This window comes from Acipenser ruthenus, chromosome 5, assembly GCF_902713425.1.
Source record: "Acipenser ruthenus chromosome 5, fAciRut3.2 maternal haplotype, whole genome shotgun sequence".
Classification (NCBI taxonomy): domain Eukaryota; kingdom Metazoa; phylum Chordata; class Actinopteri; order Acipenseriformes; family Acipenseridae; genus Acipenser; species Acipenser ruthenus.
In genome coordinates this window covers 26,761,876-26,786,090 of record NC_081193.1, presented here as the reverse complement: position 1 = coordinate 26,786,090, position 24,215 = coordinate 26,761,876, and the positions used below count along the sequence as shown (strand labels likewise).

Sequence of the window (24,215 nt, the reverse complement as noted above, 5' to 3'; positions counted from 1 at the left end):
GTATCACTATGTGGAATGTTTTCTAAAATCAGGTCATGGATATGTAGAAGTGAACCGTGGAGACATGGCCCTATTTTTCTTTCCTGAAGTAATTCATTAAACTCCTTTTGTCTCTCAGCTATAGTATGCAATCTTCAACTTTGTGAATACTATTTTAACTGAGTTTTATGTAAATGTTTATTGTAACCTACCCCTTATGTAGAGGTTTTTTTTTCAGGCTGCAAGCAGGAGACTGCAGTATAATGGGCATGCCTTCTAAACAGCCATTCCAGTACTTCTCAAAATACTGTTACAATTGGGTCTAGGTTATACTGTATGTCTGTCCTAAATCACGCTCATTGAATTGTGATGTAGCAGCAAAAGTACATATTTAATATAAATGATTGAGGTTCTAAAAAGTTAGCCCATGGGGACCTACTTTTGCTTGATTTCTGGGTTATGATTATTTAGGCTGATTCTGTCTTGTGAACTGTTAATGTCAATTTAATCAAACATTACATAGGCATTAAATGCAATAAGTGCATTGGGGTAATTAGTTTATATTCTCTACATTTAATACTGTATGCTATATTTTCTCATTTTTTCAAACCACAGTAATCTTAATGCAATTATCCCCTCCCACCTGCTAGGAAGCTCCAGCTCTTAATCACCAAAATGAAAAAAAAAAATTTGGAAAGCACTCCTTGAAAAACCTGGCCCTTTATCCAGTGCAGTAATTTGCCAGACTCTTCACTTTGATCCTTTGTTTGCCTATAATGCACACTCAATACCTTCAATTGTGTGACCTGAACAGTAGGATCATAATATAGCTTTGTTTGTTGCCTCTAGGACAACCTAAAATAAGGTATTTTTTAATGAATAGTATTGTTATTGAAACTCCTGTTTAAAAAGGATAGTAGCTGTGGTTTATGATGCTTATGATTTGATACAGGAATTTCTTCTCACAGGTAGGAGGCCGGTGATGTAAACAACACTTATCTTCTACTTCTCCATTGAACCATGAGTGAGGTGCAGGCAACAGTGGAGTTCTCTGTGGAGCTTCACAAGTTCTACAATGTGGATCTATTCCAGAGAGGGTAAGTGCAGTGTTCTCGTTTATTACATTCCACATAACTGAAAATAGAATCACAACAAAACAAAAACAAGCTAGGCCAGTGTTAGAAACCGTGAGGCATTTTTGAGTTACATACTGTACCGGCATCTCTATCCCCGATTTATGACTCTCTGATGTGAATTATGAAATCTGAAGTAGTTTCTGTTATTTTAGGTAGTTGTGTGCGCATCCTAATCTGGACTGTTTCTTGCTGTCTCAAGCTGTGTTGATCCTCTTTTTAATATATATATATATATATATATATATATATATATATATATATATATATATATATATATATATATATATATATATAATTTATTTCTTAGCAGACGCCCTTATCTAGGGCAACTTACAATCGTAAGCAAATACATTTCAAGTGTTACAATACAAGTAATACAATAAGAGCAAGAAATACAATAACTTTTGTTCAAGCAAAGTACAAGTGTGACAAACCACAATTCAATAATACAGCAGATAATAGTGATAGTTACATCAGGATATGATTAAATAGTGATAGTTACATCAGGATATGATTAAATACAAAATACTACAGGTTAAACACTTGGCAGATTACAGTATTCTGAAGTACAGGATTAAATGCAGTAAAATAGGGGGCAGATAAGAGCAAAATAAAGCACATTTAAATGAAGGGTGATAGTGTCCCAGGATACAAACAGAGGAGTTCTACAGGTGCTGTTTGAAGAGGTGAGTCTTAAGGTGGCGCCAGAATGTGGTCAGGGACTGGGCAGTCCTGACATCTGTAGGAAGGTCATTCCACCACTGCGGAGCAAGGGTGGAGAAGGAGCGGGCTCTGGAGGTAGGGGAGCGTAGTGGAGGTAGAGCCAGTCTTCTAGTGCAGGCGGAGCGGAGAGGTCGAGTGGGGGTGTAGGGAGAGATGAGGGTCTGGAGGTAGCTGGGTGCAGTCTGGTCAAGGCATCTGTAGGCTAGTACAAGAGTCTTGAACTGGATGCGAGCGGTGATCGGGAGCCAGTGGAGTGAGTGGAGTAGTGGAGTAGCGTGGGCGAAGCGAGGCAGAGAGAACACCAGGCGGGCAGCAGAGTTCTGGATGAGCTGGAGCGGACGGGTGGCGGACGCAGGGAGGCCAGCCAGGAGGGAGTTGCAGTAGTCTAGGCGGGAGAGTACCAGGGCCTGGACCAGGAGCTGGGTAGTGTAGTTGGTGAGGAAGGGTCGGATTCTTCAGATGTTGCTCAGGAAGAATTGGCAAGTGCGTGCCAGAGTGGAGATGTGCTGGGAATAAGAGAGGCAGGGGTCCAGGGTGACTCCGAGGTTCTTAGCGGAGGAAGAGGGAGAGAGTGTGGTAGATTCCAGAGGTACAGAGATAGAGAGATCAGAGGAGGGGGAGGAGGAGGGAAAGAAAAGGAGGTCAGATTTAGAGAGGTTGAGTTTGAGGTGATACGAGTGCATCCAGGAGGAAATAGCAGACAGACAGGTAGAGATACGGGAGGAGATGGTGGAGTCAGAGGTGGGGAAGGAGAGGAAAATCTGAGCATCATCAGCATAGAAATGGTATGAGAAACCATAGGATGCGATGAGGGGGCCGAGGGGGCCCAGGGAGCAGGTGTAGAGAGAGAACAGGAGAGGACCCAAGACTGACCCTTGGGGGACTTCAGTTAAGAGAGGGTGAGGTGTGGAGGTTGCTCCACGCCAGGTTACCTGGTAAGTGCGGTTGGAGAGGTAGGAGGAGAACCAGGCCAGAGCAGTGCCAGAGATCCCCAGGTCAGCGAGAGATGATAGTAGAATAGAGTGATCAACAGTGTCAAAGGCAGCAGAGAGGTCGAGGAGAATTAGGACAGAGGAGAGAGAGGCAGCTTGGGCACACTTAAGTGAGTTGGTGACAGACAGGAGGGCGGTTTCAGTGGAGTGAGCAGAGCGGAAGCCAGATTGGAGAGGGTCAAGCAGAGAGTGGTTGGATAGGAAAGCAGAGAGCTGGCGGTGTACAGTCCGCTCAAGGGTTTTGGAGAGGAAGGGTAGGAGGGAGACAGGACGGTAGCTCTGGAGGGAGGTGGGGTCAAGGGTAGGTTTTTTGAGGAGGGGAGTGATAGAGGCTTTTTTGAAGGCAGAGGGAAAGATATATATATAGTGTGTGTGTATGCGTGTGTATATATATATATATGTATGTATATATATATATCACCGGTAAACCTGTTGCTAGACCGTGGTCATGGATGTAAGTAAAAGAGATTGTTTACTACCATCTCCTTAGTTATTTTATACATTGACCGCTAAACTGGTAAATCTACGCTTAAACTGGTAAATCTACCGGTTAATCTATATATTTATGGTTCATGTGTAAAATCGGTAACGTGTGTGTGTGTGTGTATATATATATATGTAAAGATTGAGCCCTTTTTTCACTTGCACGACATTTTCTAAAATAGCAAGTTAGTAAATAGGTGCAAGACAATATGCCTAATTTCTGGCGGACATGGATTTTTGCCTTCGAATACATACAAGTCAAGCAATGTTGATTGAAATATTCAGATACATTTCTCACAGGGCTATTTCTCACAGGGCTATTTCTGCCCTTTTGCTTTCTGGTGGAATTTCTGCCCTGAATCAGTGATAGGCAGAGGGCTGTATTTAAATTATACATCAATGTCAGTGTATCTCTCATTCAAGGCAAAGTTAGCAGTTAAGGGTAGCAGGTTAAAATTGCTTGTATTCACAGGAACGTTATCAATGTGGATACATGTTCAGCAAAAGGAAATGTAATCAATAAACATATTAGCAGGATACTGGAGGTGGAAACGAGGTGGCGTGAACAAAACATCCTCTCCTTTCTCACACTGGGAGCAATGGTGAAGCAGCTTCTTTTTGTCTACATTAAAAATAGAATGATAAACCATCACAGACTTCTGTGAGGCGCCGTTAGGGACGTAATTCAAACTGACACCTCATACACTACACACTGAAATTGCATGCGTTATACACTCAAATCTCATACACTACACAGTGAAATCGCATACACTACACACTCAAATTGCATGCGATACACACTCAAATCTCATACACTACACAGTGAAATCGCATATACTACACAGTGAAATCTCATACACTACGCAGTGAAATTGCATACACTACACACTGAAATTGCATATACTACATAATTAAAAACAGATTCAACACAATCAACATGGTCATTTCAATAACTACACAGATTACAGATATCTTACAAAAAGGTTTGCAGAATAATGGATAAATAGAGTTTTTTTGTTTGTACAAAGTAATCCTATACACATATAGGGGCAGCAGTGTGGAGTAGTGGTTAGGGCTCTGGACTCTTGACCGGAGGGTCGTGGGTTCAATCCCAGGTGGGGGACACTGCTGCTGTACCCTTGAGCAAGGTACTTTACCTAGATTGTTCCAGTAAAAACCCAACTGTATAAATGGGTAATTGTATGTAAAAATAATGTGATATCTTGTAACAATTGTAAGTCGCCCTGGATAAGGGTGTCTGCTAAGAAATAAATAATAATAATCCAGTATTCTATACATTACCCATATACATACAAATTTATTAAATCCACCAGGGGGTCCAATAGTGGCAGGAATTCCTTCTCCCAGAACAAACCCCCAACCACCTCCCGACCTCGGAGTATACACATGATCGTTGTTAGAGGTGGTCGCTTCGTTTCCTGAACCCATTCGTTCAGCAGCACAGACGGGCCAATGCTTCGGCAGCAGTAGCAGCGCTCTGACCCCTATGGCTTATAGAAGCCTTGATCTATATAATCGGGACCCTTTTATTCCTGGCGCTCCACTGCACCATGCACACCTGCTGATTAGGAGCTCAAAGCTGGTAAACACACACATGCTGCTCTTTCCCGCAGCTAAACACAGCAGGCAGGCTGCTACACACAGAGCGTCAGGTTCCCTACTAAAACTAATCCTGTTTCTTATTTATACAATCAGCACTCATATTTATAATATACAATCACAGAAGCCCCCTCCTTATCTGCATGGCCCCAGCCCTGCTACAGGTAGATTTGAGTTGCATTATGTATATAACAACAATCCCTATATATCTCTCATGAAAAATTGGTATAGATACATAGACGATGTGTTTGTTATTTGGACAGGTAATTCATTAGAACTGGTAGAATTTGGGGTATACATCTATAATAGAGAATGCCTTCTGTTTAATTCAGTTTGGTTAGTAATCTTAATACAGTATCTTTTGTAGATGTACATTTTATTAAAACAATTAAACTATACAAGTTTAAGTACACGGTGTATAGAAATAAAAACAGATACAAATACTTTACTTGATTGTACAAGTTATCATTTACTGACTTTAAAGCAGCATTTTACCTTATAGCCAATTATTAAGAATGAAAAGGATCTGTACTACTGAAAGTGATTTTGAATGTCATGCTGAAGATCTTTGTAAGAGATTTCAATTGAGGGGTTATAAATGAATCATTACTTAATCAGTGTCTAAACAAGGTATGCAACATTGAGAGGGAGTCATTGTTGATAGGTAAAAGCTAAGTCGACTCGCCAGTTAAATCTAGCAGTAGCATTTATTTCTACTTTTTCGCCAGTCTCATGAAGAATGAAATAGATTGTTAACTCTTATTGCCACATTTTGTCCAGCAATTTTAAGACTGGGTAATGTCTTTCAAGATTCTCCTAGGTTTGCCTATAGGGCTAAGAATCTAGGGGATCATTTAGTCAGGGAAAGATGTCTGTCAACCACCTAAACAATATCCTTTTAAGATCCCACCTGGAAATGTCCTTGTCATAATTGTGTAAATTGTAATACAATTATTAAAGGCGATACTTTTTTTCATCTTACTTGCAAACAATTGAAAGTTATAGGTAGAATAACCTGGCAAACGAAATATGTGGTGTATTTATTGAAATACCCATGTTGATTGTGTTATGTGGGTAAAACAAAAAGAGAGAATTAAAAAAAACGGAATTTGTGAACACAAAAGTGCTAGAAGGAACCATGACCCTAAATCATCAGTAGCAAGACATTTTAACGCAATGTGACATGACATTTGCTTCCTTAGATTCTTGGGTATTGAATTGGTTAAGAATCCAAGGAGGGGTGGTGATCATGATAAAATACTGTTGCAAAAAGTAGCAAAATGGATACATATGCTTTGAACTGAATCGCCAGGAGGGTTAAATGAGGAATTTTAACTGGTTACATTTCTGTAGTTGTATTGTTGCAAAATAGTTAATTGTAAAAGAAGTTCTAATAACTCAATGTTCAGTTGAAATTTGATTTTTGGAGCCTCTGTTTGTATGCTGAATACCCACCGCAATGCTGGACTTGGCATTGGATCATTAATGTCATGTCGCTGGTCATTTAAAGATCATGTCGTGTGTTTCTGTGTAAAAAAAAAGGCACAAATTTGAGAGAATTATTTCAACATTTTGTAGAACATTTTAAAATAAAACTAAACAGGTACTGAACTTCAGTTGCTTCTCAGTTAGCTGCTTTTGAACATACAGTACTGCACTAAAATAAATCACTTGCTGTAACATGCCATCCTCAGTTTGACAGTTAGTGGTAATTGATGTTAACTTAAAAATCAATAAAAGGCACCACTCTGGTGTTTTTACAGTGGAATTGTATTATTGGTGTTTGTACTGGTACAACGTTTAAACACGCAATAATGAAGTATATAAACGTCTTTATTTTTTATTTTTATATATAATGTACTGTAGATTAAAAGTACTATTTGCATGGTAATAGTATATGGGGGTATATTGTGGTTTGTGCTCGTGGCAAGAAAACCTCCAGTATAAATAGCTTGACAATTCAGTGCCAGTCCAAGATAGACAAAACAAATTAGATATTGTGTAATTTCGTTTAACATAATTGAACTGAGACTATAGTCATTATGATTAGTGTGGATTACACCTCACTTGAACCTTGCAATTAAAAATGTTAGATGATAAACTGGTACAGTAGGTATACATCCCACTCCAAATAACAACAACCTCAAATGATAAATATCTAATTACCTATAATTACAGACTGTAGAGCCCTATCCAACACTCCATGCTGCACATAGGAAACTCTCTGGGCTTCACCCAAGTTTACGTGAAAATAAACAAATGTTCCAATGGCCTAAAGGACGTTTTCCAGTAATCAGCCTTAGTGGAATACTGGATTCTCTCTGTTCCATGGTAAAAAGGGCTGCCTTATAATGAGAAAGCACTGTATTGAGATCATTTCTTTGTAATGACAGGTTTGGACACCTGAAATGGATATTTCCCAAAATAAACCTTGAACCCTATTAAAATAAATGTGCATGTCATTTGTTATTCAAATCTTGGTAATGCAAAAATAGGAGAGACAGTAATTCAATCTACTGTTGGAGAATTTCTGGATTGTTATAATCCATTCTCAGACATTTGACAGCACAAATATGATCACAGGGAGATTTTTACTCTATTTTTACCGTGGCAGTAGGATAGGGAGGCCACGTTGCTGAGAGACTGCATTATGAATAGCCAGAGCTGTAGTAGTTTGCACCTGCTTCCTGCTTTAAAACAAAATACTGTACATGTTGCTCATAATTTGGGCCACCTACCATCACTTGTTTATTTTTCCTAAAAAACAAAACATTGCCAGAATGTATTTCATAAATCGCTCAAGTCAGAACTTTTTTCACAACTCTATCCTGAAGTCGCAGGAACACAGCAATGTCTCTAGGACGTTGCTGTTGGTCAGTGCCTTGTCCATATTTAAGGTGTGTGTGTGTGTGTGTGTAAATACTCGGCTCACAGCAGGGCATGAATGTGCATGTATTGTTAAAGCTGAACTGCAGTGAATCATCGCCTACAGTTTATTGCCAAGGAGTGTTTTGTGTGAAATTGAAGTATAAGAATGTGATAACAGGTTTTGTTTGATTTAGAAGCTTTCACAAGACCACACCTGAATCAGTAAGGCAACAGCTGCAACATATCCTTCCACTGCTGATTCAGACTTACATTGTTAGTCTATTTCATGGGACTCCTTGTTGAAATAACAGAAAATGATTTTGACTGTTGATTCAGATATTTTATTGTAATATTTCAGATATTTCTGCAGAACCATCTTTTTCTGAGAAGTAATAGGATGAATTAAATGCACATTGTAGAGTTTCACATAAGAAAATGCAGCAGTAGTTAGTCAAAGAAATACAGTTCTGTATTCTAACACCTCCAGGAGTGCAGAAAGAATGATCCAGTATGGTTACAACTTTGTTGAGAGTCAAAAAGAACTGATAAATGCACTAAAGTCCTACAAGATTTCCTGCGATAGTGAAAAAAAGTAGACGGCAAAGACCGGCATGTCTTGATAAAATCGGGAACTTCATGAAAAAATAAACTGATCCACCGCTGGTTAATGATCATGAGCTTTGCTGCAGACTTACAGCTTGCTCATTGATCCCTTTTATGACTGGTCAATGAACAATCCAGATATCGCTGCTTCATTGCCAATTTCAGTGTGTGCCAGGAACGGAAGACCAATGTATTGAGTTTGTGACTTAAAGATTTTGTACATTGTGTAGTGTTTATTACGGTAACGGTGGGGGAACTTTATGTAGGATTACATCAGTTAATTTGTTTTAAAACAAGGCTAAACCTGTAAAGGACACCCCAACATGTTTACATCAAATGGCAAACACAGATTTTGTGTGGATTTTGTGTGGTTTTTTTTTTAGCAGACATGTGCCAATAAGGTGTTTGTGAATTCTGACTCGTGTAGCAGCTGGTGAATGGTAAAAGATCTAGGTAAATAGGAAGAGCTTGTGCTGGATCTGGCCGCAGTAAGTTGGGAAATATCAAAGGAATGGGAGAAGATTTAGACTGGAACTGTTATTTAAGGTTTGATTTAAGTACAATGAAAATCTTCAAATATATATATTAAAAATGCACAGGATATTGTATTACCCTCTGTAATCACGTACAGACTTTTGTGCAGTTTACAGTAACAAAGCTATCTGAATATCTTAACTTTACTCCAAAACTCATCTACAAATATTGTGAATTCTGAGTTATTTCATCCCCACAAAGGGCACAATATCTCCCCTTAAACTTACTTTTTTTTCAGAAAACAAGAACTTGAATTTTGTACTAAAAATTAGTGACCTTTTAAAAATGTCTCATCCAATGAAGAAAATCCAGGATGTACAGACCTACTGTAAGTCATGACCACATATATGCAACTTCATTCAGAGCGACTTTTCAGCAGATAATACAAGTCTCTATTAGTGTAGGTTTGACTGTTATTGTAGAGAGCATAATAGGGGGCAGTACATTAATAAATGCCAAATGTACTTTTCATGTAACAAAAAAAACAAAAAAACTTTCTGGATTAATTTAGGTGGAGATCTTCGGTTTTTAAACATTTTTACGATTTGTAAAATGTTTAGTTGTAAGTGCCAAAATGTGGTAATCTCTATGCATACCCAGTCTTAACTTGGAACATAAAAAGTCTGTATGCTGTTTATAAACTGTTGCTTTGTAATGGCTTCAGGAAACTCTGGATTATCAACCTGTTGTGTAATGCTGTATACTCTATACCCAGTATTTAGGAAGATCACTACCAGATGGGAATACAAGCAGTAATTTGCTAGCTAAAGAATGCACTGTAATTGTATTTCCTGTGGTTAATCCCTATCTTAATAGTTGCCTGAGACTCTGAAAGTATCCTTAAAATATGAAAATATGATGTGGCAGATCCTACAATGTGATGTAATGCCAGCTGTAGAATAAACAACAAAGTACATTTGGGCAACTTTATTTTTGCATACCACTGTAAAATCTGTTGCTTTTTGATAAAATTGCGTTATTTAATTTTAAACTTGGTATGAGCAAGAAAGCGGTGTCCCATCTATGAGGTCATTGCTTGTTGCAGAAGTCGTCTTTAGATATGTATTTATCTTGCCTGAATTCTGGTTCTCTGATTAACTGTTTTGTTTCTTTTTTTTCTTGGTATACCCATAAGAACAGCTACTTACAAGTCCTGATTCACAGCCATAAATAAGAGCCAATTGCCTTCTAAAAATGTAGATTTTGGGCTGAATTCATGAGAAGGGTATTAAATTAGATTACTGTAAAAACCTTTGTATAACACTGTTTTCTAGGTATTTTTAGGGGGTCCTAAAAAGGGGGGAGCGACTTATACATCGGTGTGACCTATAGGCTTTTTCCTGAAATTGTTGTCTCAAAAAGTGGAGGGGGGGGGGGGGGGGCAGACTTATACTCCGGTGCGACTTTATACACTGGTTTTTATGGTGCATGTTTTGGTTCAGTGACAGTTCTAATATCCACACAGGTTTTGGGACTGAATAAAAAGCTTGTGCTGACTTTCCTATACAGACATCCTTGCATCATCATTTTGACACTAGATACAAATAGCTAGATGCAAATAGTGCATGCTAAAATGTGTACAGGCAAGGACACAATTCACATACTTTATATGCTATTGCATCACGATTCTGTATGTTGCACTCTTAATTGATATTAAAAAGCCCAAATAAGACTTTGCCTTTTATAGCTTCTTTTCTATTATGTACAAAAACAAAACGCGTGATTGATATTTGTCTGCTTATATAGGCTATAGTATATAACAGTATATGCTGATTTGGCAGAGGAGCACAAGGGAAAACAGACAAACTAACAAATGCACTGACTGTGTTTACTAGCAAGTTAATGCTGTTTTCCCACTATGGTGTTGAGACTGCTAACTTGTGAAATTTAAATACCCCCTTTTGCCTCAACCCCCACATTATTTACTTTTCACACCATACAACCAACAGATCATTTCTCATCTGTTTTCCATGTGGTTTCACCCCCTTTTCCCATTGTAAAATGATATGCAAACTCCAGTGACATGACTACTAATGGAATTCTTTCCTGACAAAGCAAGCACAGGGGACGTTGTTTGTAAATACTGACACACTCCCCGAGATTTTCATGTAGTGCTGGTCAGTATGTTTAAACTGTTGGATAGAAGTTCCATTGTATTATTTTAACAGTGGTGAACAAACCCAAGTTCTGTTAGCAGAGGTTTTCAAGTTTGTGCAGAAAACTGTTGCACCTCATTGAGCGGTACTGTAGCTTTAGAACTGTAGCACAAACATTTTAAAAGTTTTTAAATAATTCGTTGTATTTCATTAAAAGTGGGTTCACTTAGCAGTTTTTGTATCCTGTACAGAACTTTCAGACCTGATTTAGTTTATCCCCTTACCAGTAAATAATTTCGGCTAAAGTATGGTAAGTATAAGAAATCCTGCACTATTAATTAAGCATACAGTAGGAACATGTTACTGCTGCAACAGCCCTGTTGACTGCAATAACCAGGATTAAACAATGGAAGTGTATTGTTGATTACAAGAATGTAAAATGACAGTAAATGTGTGTGTTCAAATCAAACATGTACATTTTTATTCCGCATCCCCATATGTGGAACTTTTATGAGTTTGTCAACCCGCTGCTGCTGTGCCTGCTACAGATAACCATTTAAGCTAGAAACTCTACCAGTAAAATCGAACGGCACCTTTCATTGTGGCCGAAGATGGCCCCCATTTTGGGGTCATGTGTTTTTCTTTCAGCTTCCGGATGATAAAGACCTAACGCTTCAAAATATTGGATTCATACTAGATACACATACTATATGCATTCTGTGATGCCTTTGGTCAAGTTCGATCATGGGTGTCGTACAATAATAATTTCCTGTCTGTACTTTTTTAAAGCTGACACCACTGCAGTGTCAAAGCCTTGTAGCTCAGAAAGCATTTGCGGTACAGCTGGTGACTTCATGCTGAATGTGTTGCTGACCGTGAAATTTACCTCTGACCTAATATGGCTGCCATAGTGAGGTCATGTGACTTTTAAAATTACAGTTGGATAGAAACCTCACACTTTAAATAATTGTTTGAATGTTTAATATTAACCATGCCACATTGATTTAAACTGGCCATATTAATGATACAGATTACATGTTATATTCTATGCTTCTCTGAATAAAGTTAATATTACAGGTGGTGTCCAGTGAACATTACCTTTTCAGCACCATATTGTTTTTCACATTTCAATTTTACATCATGTTTACAAACTGTAGTATTCAATTAGATATGTTAACAAAAACTTGCATTTCTAGCTTAACTTAAGTCCCTCGCAGTATGTTACTGGCACATGAGAATGCAATAATTAAGGCACAATTTAGAGGCCTATGTAACATCAAATTCTAGATTTATGGTAAAGCCTTACAACAGTTATCAAAAAATAGACCAGGGAATGACCAGAACAACATATTGTATTGGAAACATTGAGCTTGTATATTTTTGTATTTTTAAATTGAAGGCTGCCACAGAGTAACATTTTCCACTGACCAAACCTTTCAGTGTAGCAATGTTATGTTCCAGATTAATTATTTCAGTACAACTTTATTGGCACTGTCAGTTATAGAATTCTAAATGTATCTGAACTGTCAGATCGTATAAGTAACAGGAAGGCAGTGGGTTTACTAGTATTTTTAAAATGCACTGAGAGCAAATGAGATCGGGCTTATATTAGACAAGCCGTTCAATTTCCATCTAATTAAAGCTGTGCCTAAGGGAGAATGGGGTATTTATGTGTCTTATTAATAAATTGAAACCTAGTAGGACAGAGGATGGGGTACAAATTAACTTTTCCATTATTAAACAGATAGAAATAAGAAAGAAACTGATTATAGTGATATAATACAGAGTTCGGATTAATTGGAGGAGTCCAGAGTTTTTTTTCATCAGAGGAGACAAGCTCTGTTACAAACTCCTATCTGTGATAACCACAGACAGTACAGTACTAGCAATGGCAGATCCCTGGTTTTAATTGGAGGAACAACTCAAACCCTCCAGCCCCCTGCTGAAGCAATGCTGTAGGCCTGCTGTGCGCGATTATGAGTTGAATAATGGAAATTGCATCATTCAGTTTCAAGAAGTGACCAGAAAAAAAAATGCATCATAACGGTAGGAAAATTTAAAAAACACTATATATATTTAAAAAAGAAATACAGTACCTAATTGAAAAATATTACATTGAAATATAATTAACTACGAATTTGTGCTAGTATTATTACTAATACTGTACTGATATTACGCATACACGTAGTATACACATTTTTATGATTTTAAATGCTTCGTCCTTTGAGTCATCGGGGGCTAGTTATAGCGCTATTTCAAAGCAAATGTATCAACAAAACGTAGGCAGAACAGAAAGTAATAACTACTGTGTTAATTAAATTATCACTTGATCTGTTTTGTGTTTTCGTGTGTTTATACTGTTTTGATGTCAAAAAAGTGCATTTCATTGGGATCCGAGTGGCTCATTCAGTTAAAGCACTGCCACGGAGGAGTCACACAGCTTGGACAGCGCTAGTTCGCGTCTTGGCTGTGTAAAGAGGCTGAACTTTGCTGGGGACCCCAAGGCGGGCGTCACATTGGCTCTGACGCTCCCGGGGTGGGTGATGGGAAACAGACATGGACTTATTCTCCTCATCACGCAACAGCAAACCCCTACAGGCCAGAAACCGAGCATATTCAGAGTGGATAAGAAGCAGGGCTGATCTCTGATCCTGGGATCGGTAGCCCGCCCACTGCTGCTCCGGATTGCTCGGCGTAAATGCGATTCTGGCTTTAGGCTTGTGAGATCGGAGGATGCTCACACGTCCTCAAATTATATATATATAATTTGAAGCCAGCAATAGAAAAACCATTTTCTCTGAATCCCGAGTACTCGTCTCTGAGCTTGCAGTCAATATAAACTTTGTATTTTTTTTGTTCTGTCATAGTTTGCAAGTAAAGCAATTTTTCTAGGTCATTAAATTATAGAAAAAAATATCATCACTCCAGTAGTGCAGCTGTTTTCTGCAGTATCCCAACAAGGCTTATCATGAATGTCCCTCGCATTGATAATGCTGACCAGTGACAATGTAGATTTTGGTATATTCTCAACAGCATCTATAGAATTGATTTAAAATTACACTGGTAAACATTCCTTGCTACCTGTCCAAGTGGGTTAGTGCATACAGTATTTTGATGTTCTCAGACCCCTGCTTATAAATGTGTTTGTGTCCTAGTGAATGTCTTCCAATCTGTCCCCTATATTTTCTAGGGGTGTAACGGAAGGGTACATTTGGACCTTCGAAGGTTCACAATACTACCAAAGGAAGGTTCAAACCTTCGATGGTACTAATTTGCATAGTTTACTGGTGACGTCACCGTAACTACTAGTTTATATTTGATTGAAAATCCTATTATTTTACAAGGTAATCCATATAAATGGAATAAAACATTCACATGTAGTTTAAAAATATGTTATATAGAACAGTAATCATGTTTTTATAATTTAAATACAAACAAAAATACATGTTGTATATGTACACATAATTGATGCTGCTTGTGATATATACATTAAGCTTGCATTGCAACAGCACATTATTGCAGCCAGTTAAAAACTACAACTGACACAGGCAAAACAAAGCTTTATTTAACAGTCACCGTTCCCAGCAGGTTTTCAGTCACAGCCACATTTTACTACTTTAATACTACTAAAGGGGACAGGGATGGTGCTCAGTTTTCAAAATTAAAATTATTAGTGTTAGTGTTTCATACTTGTACTGCCATAGCATTTCTCTTGTACAATAGGTATTCAGTACCTTATTTTACTGAAGCAATACAATAGCTTCTGTAAAATAATGTACAGTGCTTTGGCATAATATACCCTGCTCTAGTGCACGGCAGCGGTGCCATATAGAGTTGATACGTATAACAATTTGGTAATGAATTTTAATAGATCAAGTTTTATTTTAGTAATATGCATTATACAAATCAAAAGATCACATTTTGCATGTGAGTGACTTTAATGTATGATTTATAGTATTTGCACATTGTCAAACGGTTTCTGATAACAGAGAAAAAAAAAAAAAAACATACAGTGCTTGAATGCCGCCTGACGGACCTTTGAAGGTTTTGAACTACCTTCAAATTCCTGGCTAGTGAACGAACCTTCGAACCTTTGAACACAGCCCTAATATTTTCTTTATTGTTTCAGATTTTATCAGATTCGCTCAACCATGAAAGTGCCACCGCGTATTCCTCACAAGCTGGAGGCTAGTCTGCTTCGTGCTTCAGGTGAGCTCCTTTAAAACCAGTTTGTTCTCTCATAGCATTCTCACACACAATTACATTTACTCACAAATTTGTAATTCACTTTTACATTGGTGAACACATAGGGTCCAGGATTAGTTAATTCGGCTGTTAGATAATCTGGTTTTATTATTATTATTTTTTTCCTTATATGTGAATGCAAATACAAGAGAGTCTAACTTGAGCGTGCTTTTGCTACCATATGGAGGCCTATTGTGAAAAGAGAGGAAATGCTTTCCAGTGTGGTAAATTCCTCTTGAGGCAGAAATGAATTGATTTCCTTTTTTCTTCTCATTTTAAGACAATTTTAGGAATTTTAGACATTTTAGGAACCTTTATAGTGAGTAAACACTAGACTGTACTGGAAACGAGTGTTATTTTTGATAATGCCACGTGTCATGTTGCTCTTCTTTGTTTTCAAAACTTTCTTTTATTTTTTTAAACCTCCTTTAAATAACCATTTTATTTTATCTCACTGCAACAAGGCTAGAGACAGATGGGATATATCAACGGATGTTCATACAGCACTGATAAAACTTAGGGTGTTCCTTGCTTTGAGGAAAGCTGAAATGTTTATATTCTTGACCGTTTTATTACCGTTTTATTTTATTACCGTTTTATTGCCAACAACAGTTCTTAAAAACTCTATAGGCATTTTGGACAGTAGTCTGCAAATTAAAATTAAAAGGCTACCCAAAACGTGTGTTCATGCAGCACCTGCTGCTGGAAGCAGCACTGAACAGCTGTGAGATTCCCCACAGCTGCTGCCTTTTGGTTTAGTACTGCTACTGGTTTAGCATGTGCACAGCATATCCTTGCCATGTCAGGATGTCTGCCTACTCTATTTATCTGCATGGTTAGAAACTCACCCTAGGTCCTGGGTTTTCTGTACTACCATCAGTTAACTATATTATTTAAAGTATTCTGTAGCCAGGAGTTTGAGCAACCCCTGTTAACCATATTGTTCCTTCCCATATAGCTGCATTAACAACTCCTAATAGTCAACCTAGGTAAGACTTTTTCAAGTGTGATCAGTTCAGAGCAGATTTAGCAGGGCCCTGATTGTTCAAACCCCTGGCACCTGCTGATTTCAATAATACATCATTTCCATGCAACACTCAACTTGGGTTGAAAACCCTGCTGCCCCTCATACTGCGTTTGCATGTTAATTTAGCCATTCTGCATTGGCTGCCGATCCGTGCTGTCCCTGATTTTTTTTTCGGACACTTTCCCAAAGCGGGCCTGATTGGGATGGGTAGAAGTACGTCACAACACTGACCAGTCAAGTGACAAGTGGGCGTAAACATTCAATCCACATCCGGGGTGAGCATCTGGTTTCTCCGTGCTTTAATATTCTCGTGTTATTTTTTCTAGGACCAAAAAGCTCCAAAGAATTGTTAGGGTATGAGGGTGAACCCGGATTAGTTTGGATTGGTGGTGAATCCGTGCTCATGGAAATGACGTATAATATACCTAAACGGGGCGTTCTGAAAAACCAGGACTGGGTGCAGGGCTATAGGAGGTTTCTAACCTTACGTCTGTGGTTAAGTCTTAGAGTCTTACATATAAAAAAACAGCAACCAGCACCACCTTTTATTTTTATATATATATATATATATATATATATATATATATATATATATATATATATAGATATATATATATATATAGATATATATATATAGATATAGATATATATATATAGATATAGATATATATATATATAGATATAGATATATAAAGCACAACACTAAAATCATATGAGCTTCTATTATTATTATTATTATTTATTTCTTAGCAGACGCCCTTATCCAGGGCGACTTACAGTCGTAAACAAAAATACATTTCAAGAATCACAGTACAAGTAATAATACAATTAAGAGCAAGATAAATACAATGACTTTGGTTCTAGCACGTACAGTATGACAAAATACGATTCAGTAACGGAGCAGATAACAGTGTCAGTGATAGTTACATCAGGATATAATTAAATACAAAATACTACAGATTAAATAACACTTGACAGATTACAGTATTCTAAAGTACAGGATTAAATGCAGTAAAATAGGGGGCAGATAAGAGCAAGTAAAGCGTATTTAAGGAAGAGTGGTAAGTGTCCAGAGGGGAAAAAAGAGGAGTTTTAATAAGTCTTTGTGTGCTTAAGAAATGTAACCTCCTCGTGTGGGAAAAGAAGACTGTGTGGTCTGCAGACAGTATATTCAATGAGAGAGTCTGCTTGTTCTTCTGATAAAATATAAAACCGAGGTCCTATTGTAAGTGACTCAGCAGCAGCAGCAGCAGTTCTTGATGATGCATAGTTTGCCTACTAGTCTCTGTAAGTCGTTTTGGATAAAAGTCTCTGCTAAATGACTAAATAATAATAATAATAATAATAATAATAATAATAATAATAATAATACAATAGCATTGATAAAGTGTATTGTGAATGTGTCCATTTATTATTGAGTGCTGTGTTGCCTTGCCTGTATGGCAAAGCAGTCATTTGACACTTGTCATACAGTATTTTGTGTCATGCACACACAACAACCATAGGTAGATTGTGCAAGGTAAAAATGATAAAAAAAACATTTATATAGGTGTGGATAACAAACAAGAACATTGAAATCAATGAACAAATAAGAAATAGTGTTAGGATACAATTCTGGCCTACTATATAAGGGTGCATGACTTTAACTGATGTCCGACTGTTCTGTTACAGGCACAGACCTTGCTTTTCCTGCCACTGTCCACGACAGCATGATCTGCAGTAAAACATTTCAGATTCTTTACAAAAATGAGGAGATAGTTATGAATGATGTCATGATCTTCAAGGTTAAAATGCTGCTGGATGAAAAAAAGGTAATGGATGTCTGCATTTTATATAGTATTCTATCTAACATTTAAAAACTCAAGAATTTGAATACCCTTCATTTTGTTTTCTAGATTGAAGAATCCCTAAATGAAATGGATTTTCAACTGTCTTTAGATCTGCATTTCACAGATGCTGATTATTCGTAAGTATTTAGTATAGTCCACATGACATTGGGGCTACACAACTTCTTAAAAGCTTATAGAAATGCATTCAAAATGATAAATTAATGATCACAAATAACTTTCAGTGATTTTTTTTTTTTTTTTTAAATATACACCCTATCACAGTGTGCATCCTCTATAACTAAACTTTGACATATTCCTACTATCGTCTTAAAATACTGCTGGTTTGTGTCACACCTAGTTTTAATAGCTGTATCTAGACATGCTGTACAGGTATCAAGTTAAGTCTGTAATTAGACACCTCATTTAGTCCAGAATGACTCATAACCAAGTAATTGGAGTTGAATTGCCAACCGTAGGAATATCAGGTTTCATTATTATTATTATTATTATTATTATTTATTTCTTAGCTGACGCCCTTATCCAGGGCGACTTACAATTGTTACAAGATACCACATTATTTTTACATACAATTACCCATTTATACAGTTGTTTTTTTTTACTGGAGCAATCTAGCTAAAGTACCTTGCTCAAGGGTACAGCAGCAGTGTACCCACCGGGGATTGAACCCATGACCCTCCGGTCAAGAGTCCAGAGCCCTAACCACTACTCCACACTGCTGCCCGTTAAATATGTTCAGCAAACTAAGTTAATGTCTGTCTTTTCAGACCTGATGACCTGAGCTCATTACAGCTGATCAGCAGCCGTACATTGAAATTGCACTTCAGCCTGCACCGTGGGCTTCATCACCATGTCAATGTGATGTTTGATTACTTCCATCTTTCTGTCGTATCGGTAGCTATTCATGGCTCTCTGGTTGCACTACATCAGCCACTCATAAGGTAAGCCACGTAACATCCCTCTCCCAACCCCAAAAAACAAAAACATGAACCTCCCCATGGTTTATGGCACAAATTCAAAAGCTTTAGTAATTCTGTCATTCCTTGACATGTTGAATATGTATTAAATTGTCTATTCTTAAATTCGCTACACTTTTCAACACTACAAGGTTATGTTCAAATAATTTACAAGCCTGCTTTTGATGAATTCTGCTTTTTACAAGGCCACAGTACTTTGTTGTCCACCATGCTGTCTTCAAATCTTAGTCACAAGCAAAACGAGTCCCTTGAGAAGAGGATTATTCTCAAGCAACATGATGATCATTCCCATTTGAATGAATTGCAAGCCTCTTAATACAAGCAGGATCTATTTAAATGTGTCTGTTTCTCTACATTCATACTGCTGCTAAATAAACCCTATGTGGAGCTATAAAATTAACCCTGTTTGAGTAGTGAAGTCAGTTACAGGAAAAAAAAAACAGGAGACTGGAGCAGAATAACTCAACATTCTGAAAGAGAAAGAATCGGTTCATGTCATGGAAATTGTTAATTTAATAGCAAATATGCTTTAAATTAATAACCAAACAAACATGGTTTCCGGCAGGAGTAACCTCTTAAATGACTAACATGTAAAGTATTACATGTAAACTATGGAGACCACAGTAACAGCTACTGTACATGTTACATAAAACCCTTTGTATAAACTGCAAGAGCTTTTTAACATTTTTTTCTTTTGATTCCACAGCTTTCCTCGTCCTGTAAAGAACACTTGGCTTAACCGGAATGCTCCAGCTCAATATAAAGACTCTGTAATTCCTACTCTTGAAAGCATCGTATACGGGAGCAGTTACACAAAGCAGATCTCACCGGATGTAAGACTACTGTTTTCATTGTACTTGGCAACATTGCTGCATTTTGATGATAAGAAAAATCCTGAATAGACAAAAGAAAGAGTACCTATTCTTGTTGTACATAAACAAAGTGAACATGGACTACAAAAATGTGTTTTATAAAATAACAACATGTCTCTGGTGAACTGGTTAACTATCATTGACTTTCAGTGTTGTTTATTTTTATATCTAAATCTTTGTTTCAGGGGAAGACATTTGTAGTTTCGGAGAACTGCTTGCAACATGCCTTCAGTTTCCATTACAACCTCTGTGCCAGCTTGCTGCTTGCTTACCAGGGACTCTCTAGCTATTTCACCATGGTTACGAAGGATCTCCTTTGCTCTCACAGAATGGAACAAGGTATATTGATGCTGTAGAGGTATCAGAGATTTCAAAACCCTTTCCTCTATCAGCAAACACAATGTCTTGCCTTTGTGAGCAAAATTGCTTTTATAAGGCATTGTGTTAATGGAGCATCTGAAAAACTGCACTCAATATTTTCCTTCACTAGAAAGGGATATAACAGTCACCCATTCAAAGCTTAAGTCTTTCCGAAAATTATTTCCCTAGTACATCTTGTGATTAGAAAATTCCTCTTTTTTATCACAATGTTCTTGTCACAGTCTACAATCAAATTGATAAATAACACTATACTATGCTACAGAAGTTATAGACCAATCCATTCATTAACTAAGTTTGCCGTTACAAGGTTCAGATATCAAGATTTATTTTTTTTTACAAAGCAATTGGCCTTATTCCCAAAGTCTTTTTTGAAGGAATAAATAGTTTTGTATGCATGTTCCAAAGTTCCAAACTGTTCTAATCTACTGATAGAGACAAACAAAATTCTAGAACATTTTTTTATTAATTGTGAAGTTGGATATCACTATGTAACACAATTTTTGTTCCTGGGTAGTAAGTGTTAGTTCCTAATTGCTTATGCCTCAAAAGTATTGAAAATGGCTATTATTCCCCACAAACTTTGCTTTTGTGACCAGGACAGTGATATTTTGAAATTTACCTATTTCCAATGAGAAAACGGGCAAATTTGTGTCTTTTCGTTCACATAAAGTCAGAAAAAAACAACATATGAATCCAAATTAACATCTATTTATACTAAAGTAATACAAAAATGACTACAAAAGATTTAGAAGTGAGTAGTTTTTCGAGATTTACAATTATACTGTAAATCACTTTCACGAATCAGCCCCCAAATGTAGTCTCCCATCATGTTCTCGTTATACTGTCCTTGGTAGCGGCGTTCAAAGTCCAGTATATCCTGGTGGAAGCGCTCGCCTTGCTCCTCCGAGTACGCTCCCATGTTCTCCTTGAATTTATCAAGATGAGCATCAAGGAGATGGACATTGAGGGACATCCTACAGCCCATTGTGCCGTAGTTCTTCACCAGAGTCTCAACCAGCTCCACATAGTTTTCGGCCTTGTGATTGCCCAGGAAGCCCCGAACCACTGCGACAAAGCTGTTCCAAGCTGCTTTCTCCTTACTAGTGAGCTTCTTGGGGAATTCATTGCACTCCAGGATCTTCTTTATCTGTGGTCTGACGAAGACACCGGCTTTGACCTTTGCCTCAGACAGCTTAGGGAAGAAGTCTTGAAGGTACTTGAAGGCTGCCGACTCCTTATCTAGAGCTCTGACAAATTGTTTCATAAGGCCCAATTTGATGTGCAGTGGTGGCATCAGCACCTTCCGGGGGTCCACCAGTGGCTCCCACTTGACGTTGTTCCTCCCCACAGAGAACTCGATCCGCTGTTGCCAGTCCCACCTGTGGTAGTGCGACCTTAGTGTCCCTGCTGTCCCAAAGGCAAAGATAGCAGGGAAACTTGGTAAAACCGCCTTGGAGACCCATCAGGAATGCCACCATTTTGAAGTCTCCTATGACCTTGATGCCATCGCAGAAAAATGCAGATATGTATCCATTTAGGCAGCTGGAACTAAACTGAACTGGTGGGCTTAAGGCCCCTGTATTTATACTACTATTTATATTACTGGAAAGTTCTAGAAAGTTCTAGAAGTTACTCCAAGTTACTCAGCACTGAATCTATCGGGAATGTTCTGGAAAATAGGTACATTTCAAAATATCACTGTCCTGGTCACAAAAGCAAAGTTTGTGGGGGATAATAGCCATTTTCTATACTTTTGAGGCATAAGCAATTAGGAAATAACACTTACTACCCTAAAATATCCAACTTTATAATTAATAAAAAAAATGTATACAAATTTAAAAAAATTAGTAAGGACTATAGATTCTATGATTTAATATTATCACTCAGAAACTGATTTTTTTCTTTTCTTTTTTTAATGGTGGTGAAAAGGTATTCGTGGTAATTGATATTTCACTATCCTGTAGGATGCGCTGTTTTCTATCAGATTTTAATCCAAAACTTTATCATTTATTTATGTCTGTTGTGAACAATGTCACATCATTCTTAACAATTTAGCCAATAACAGACATTTTGAACATGATTTAATCATTGTATCCTTGCTGCCTTATGTTTTTTTGTTGTTGATTATATTACATTGTTTTTTTTTTTTATTTATTTGTTATATAAATTACCCTTCATGCTTTGGTTTGTTGCTGCACAATGACTAATCTTAAGGCAAGTTACAGGGCTAGCTTAAAAGAAAAAGAAAATAAGTAAACATGCCTATATGTGCTATCCTATAACTAGCCAAGGCCAGCATTCAAGTCCTATATGAACGAGTTCTCAGACGGCCCTATCCCCGAAGCCAGAGCCGCGTCTCCATAGGTATGTTCATGACCAGCCTTTTTAATGGTACTAAATTCTTTTTTAAAATAATTTTCATGCTTTCACTTGTTTTTGGCAATACATATTTTGTTTTATTTTCTTAAGTTTTTTTTGTATATTTTGCAAAGTTATACATTTTGCCCAGCTTAATTACAGCAGGGACACAATCTACATTTCTCCATTGTAGAATTGGTAACACTCTCTGTTGCTTGAAATTGTTTACGCCATGAACAGTTGATTGCTCTCATTTCTTAACCAATGAACTTTTATATGTGTTCTCTATGATTCAGTATTGCATTTTCTGATGCGATCATTATTTATTTATTTAAATTATTTTCATGTTTAGGTGATCTAGTTCTAGACATATATATATATATATAAATAAATAATAATTACATAAAAGATGCAATGGAGAATCTATAATTAAGTATATTTACATTTAATTCAGCAAAAGTAGGGGAGTTATTTCTTACCAATTTACCTAATTTTTCAGAAAAACTGGATGTTGAAACTCGCCTCTCTGAACTCTGTGATCAGATTAGGGTATGTACACTAAATAAATGACTAGATGTTCATGTTTCTGACTCGTTTCTCTGTGAATTTCATTGTTTGAAATACTGTGCATTAAAGACATGTAGCTACTGCGCTGGTATGTCCTAGTTAAAAATAACACATTTGGCCTGGGAACAGTACACTATTTCTCTTCTTAAATGACTGACTGCACTTAATAGCCTTTGAATTAAAAAAACACAAATCATGTAAACAAAAGATTCTGAAAGCTAGATATTACTGGAAATGTATATTTTCAAATTCAGAATTTTCTTTTTATATAAAGTCAATTACAAAGACACATTTTCATTTGTATACACATTTTGTAATCCATCCCCTCAAAGATAAACTATGATAACCTATAGGTTTTTAACTGGGCCCTGTAGACCAGTATAGACGTCTGAAAAAGATACTGAAACTGTTAAATAAACAAATGTCAAGCTCGCACAAAGCTGTCATTGTTTTATTTTCCAGTTCTTGTGAATGTGAAAATAATTGGAACACCAGAAGTAGTAAACAGTTTTTGTTGGATGTCCTTGACATGTTATTGCTGGTCACGAATTAGTTATTGGGTAATTCACTTGTTTATGGAGCCCATATCCCAGCAACATATTGTCTGCTTCACAGGCCCTTACGATTGTTCTGTTCAAAAAACCATAAGACTTTTTAAAAATTATTTTGGAAACAGTTTGTGCCCTTAGGTATATTGGAATTTTTTGGTGGTGATGTGCCATTCCCCTGTTTAATCTTGTTACAGAAAGATTTATGTTAAACAATGCTGATCCCTTAACTTGTAACATTAATACCTCCTGATTTTAAAATGTTCTCTGTGTAAACAAAAAGTGTAAATTGTTTGTTGGTACCTTTAAAGGTAAATTGAAGTGATAAAGAGGACTTTACATTACTGGTTCAAGCACTA

General features: G+C 37.1%; 1 protein-coding gene across 5 annotated transcripts in view; it reads left to right on the top strand.

Annotated features, from left to right (window-relative positions):
• Positions 1 to 24,215, top strand: part of fam135a (family with sequence similarity 135 member A) — a 79,274-nt gene that overhangs the window by 32,112 nt on the left and 22,947 nt on the right. For 3 of the 5 annotated variants that reach the window (XM_034004611.3, XM_034004612.3, XM_034004610.3), the window contains 9 exons: positions 948 to 1,076; positions 15,164 to 15,243; positions 17,978 to 18,117; positions 18,202 to 18,272; positions 18,921 to 19,094; positions 19,837 to 19,963; positions 20,188 to 20,341; positions 22,670 to 22,747; positions 23,241 to 23,290. In XM_034004611.3, the coding sequence (XP_033860502.2) occupies positions 1,000 to 1,076; positions 15,164 to 15,243; positions 17,978 to 18,117; positions 18,202 to 18,272; positions 18,921 to 19,094; positions 19,837 to 19,963; positions 20,188 to 20,341; positions 22,670 to 22,747; positions 23,241 to 23,290 (951 nt within the window). In that variant the 5' untranslated portion in view covers positions 948 to 999. Of the gene's footprint in view, positions 1 to 947; positions 1,077 to 15,163; positions 15,244 to 16,505; positions 16,582 to 17,977; positions 18,118 to 18,201; positions 18,273 to 18,920; positions 19,095 to 19,836; positions 19,964 to 20,187; positions 20,342 to 22,669; positions 22,748 to 23,240; positions 23,291 to 24,215 lie in introns of those variants that run through there. The other 2 variants (XM_059023920.1, XM_034004616.3) reach the window with 2 other exon arrangements.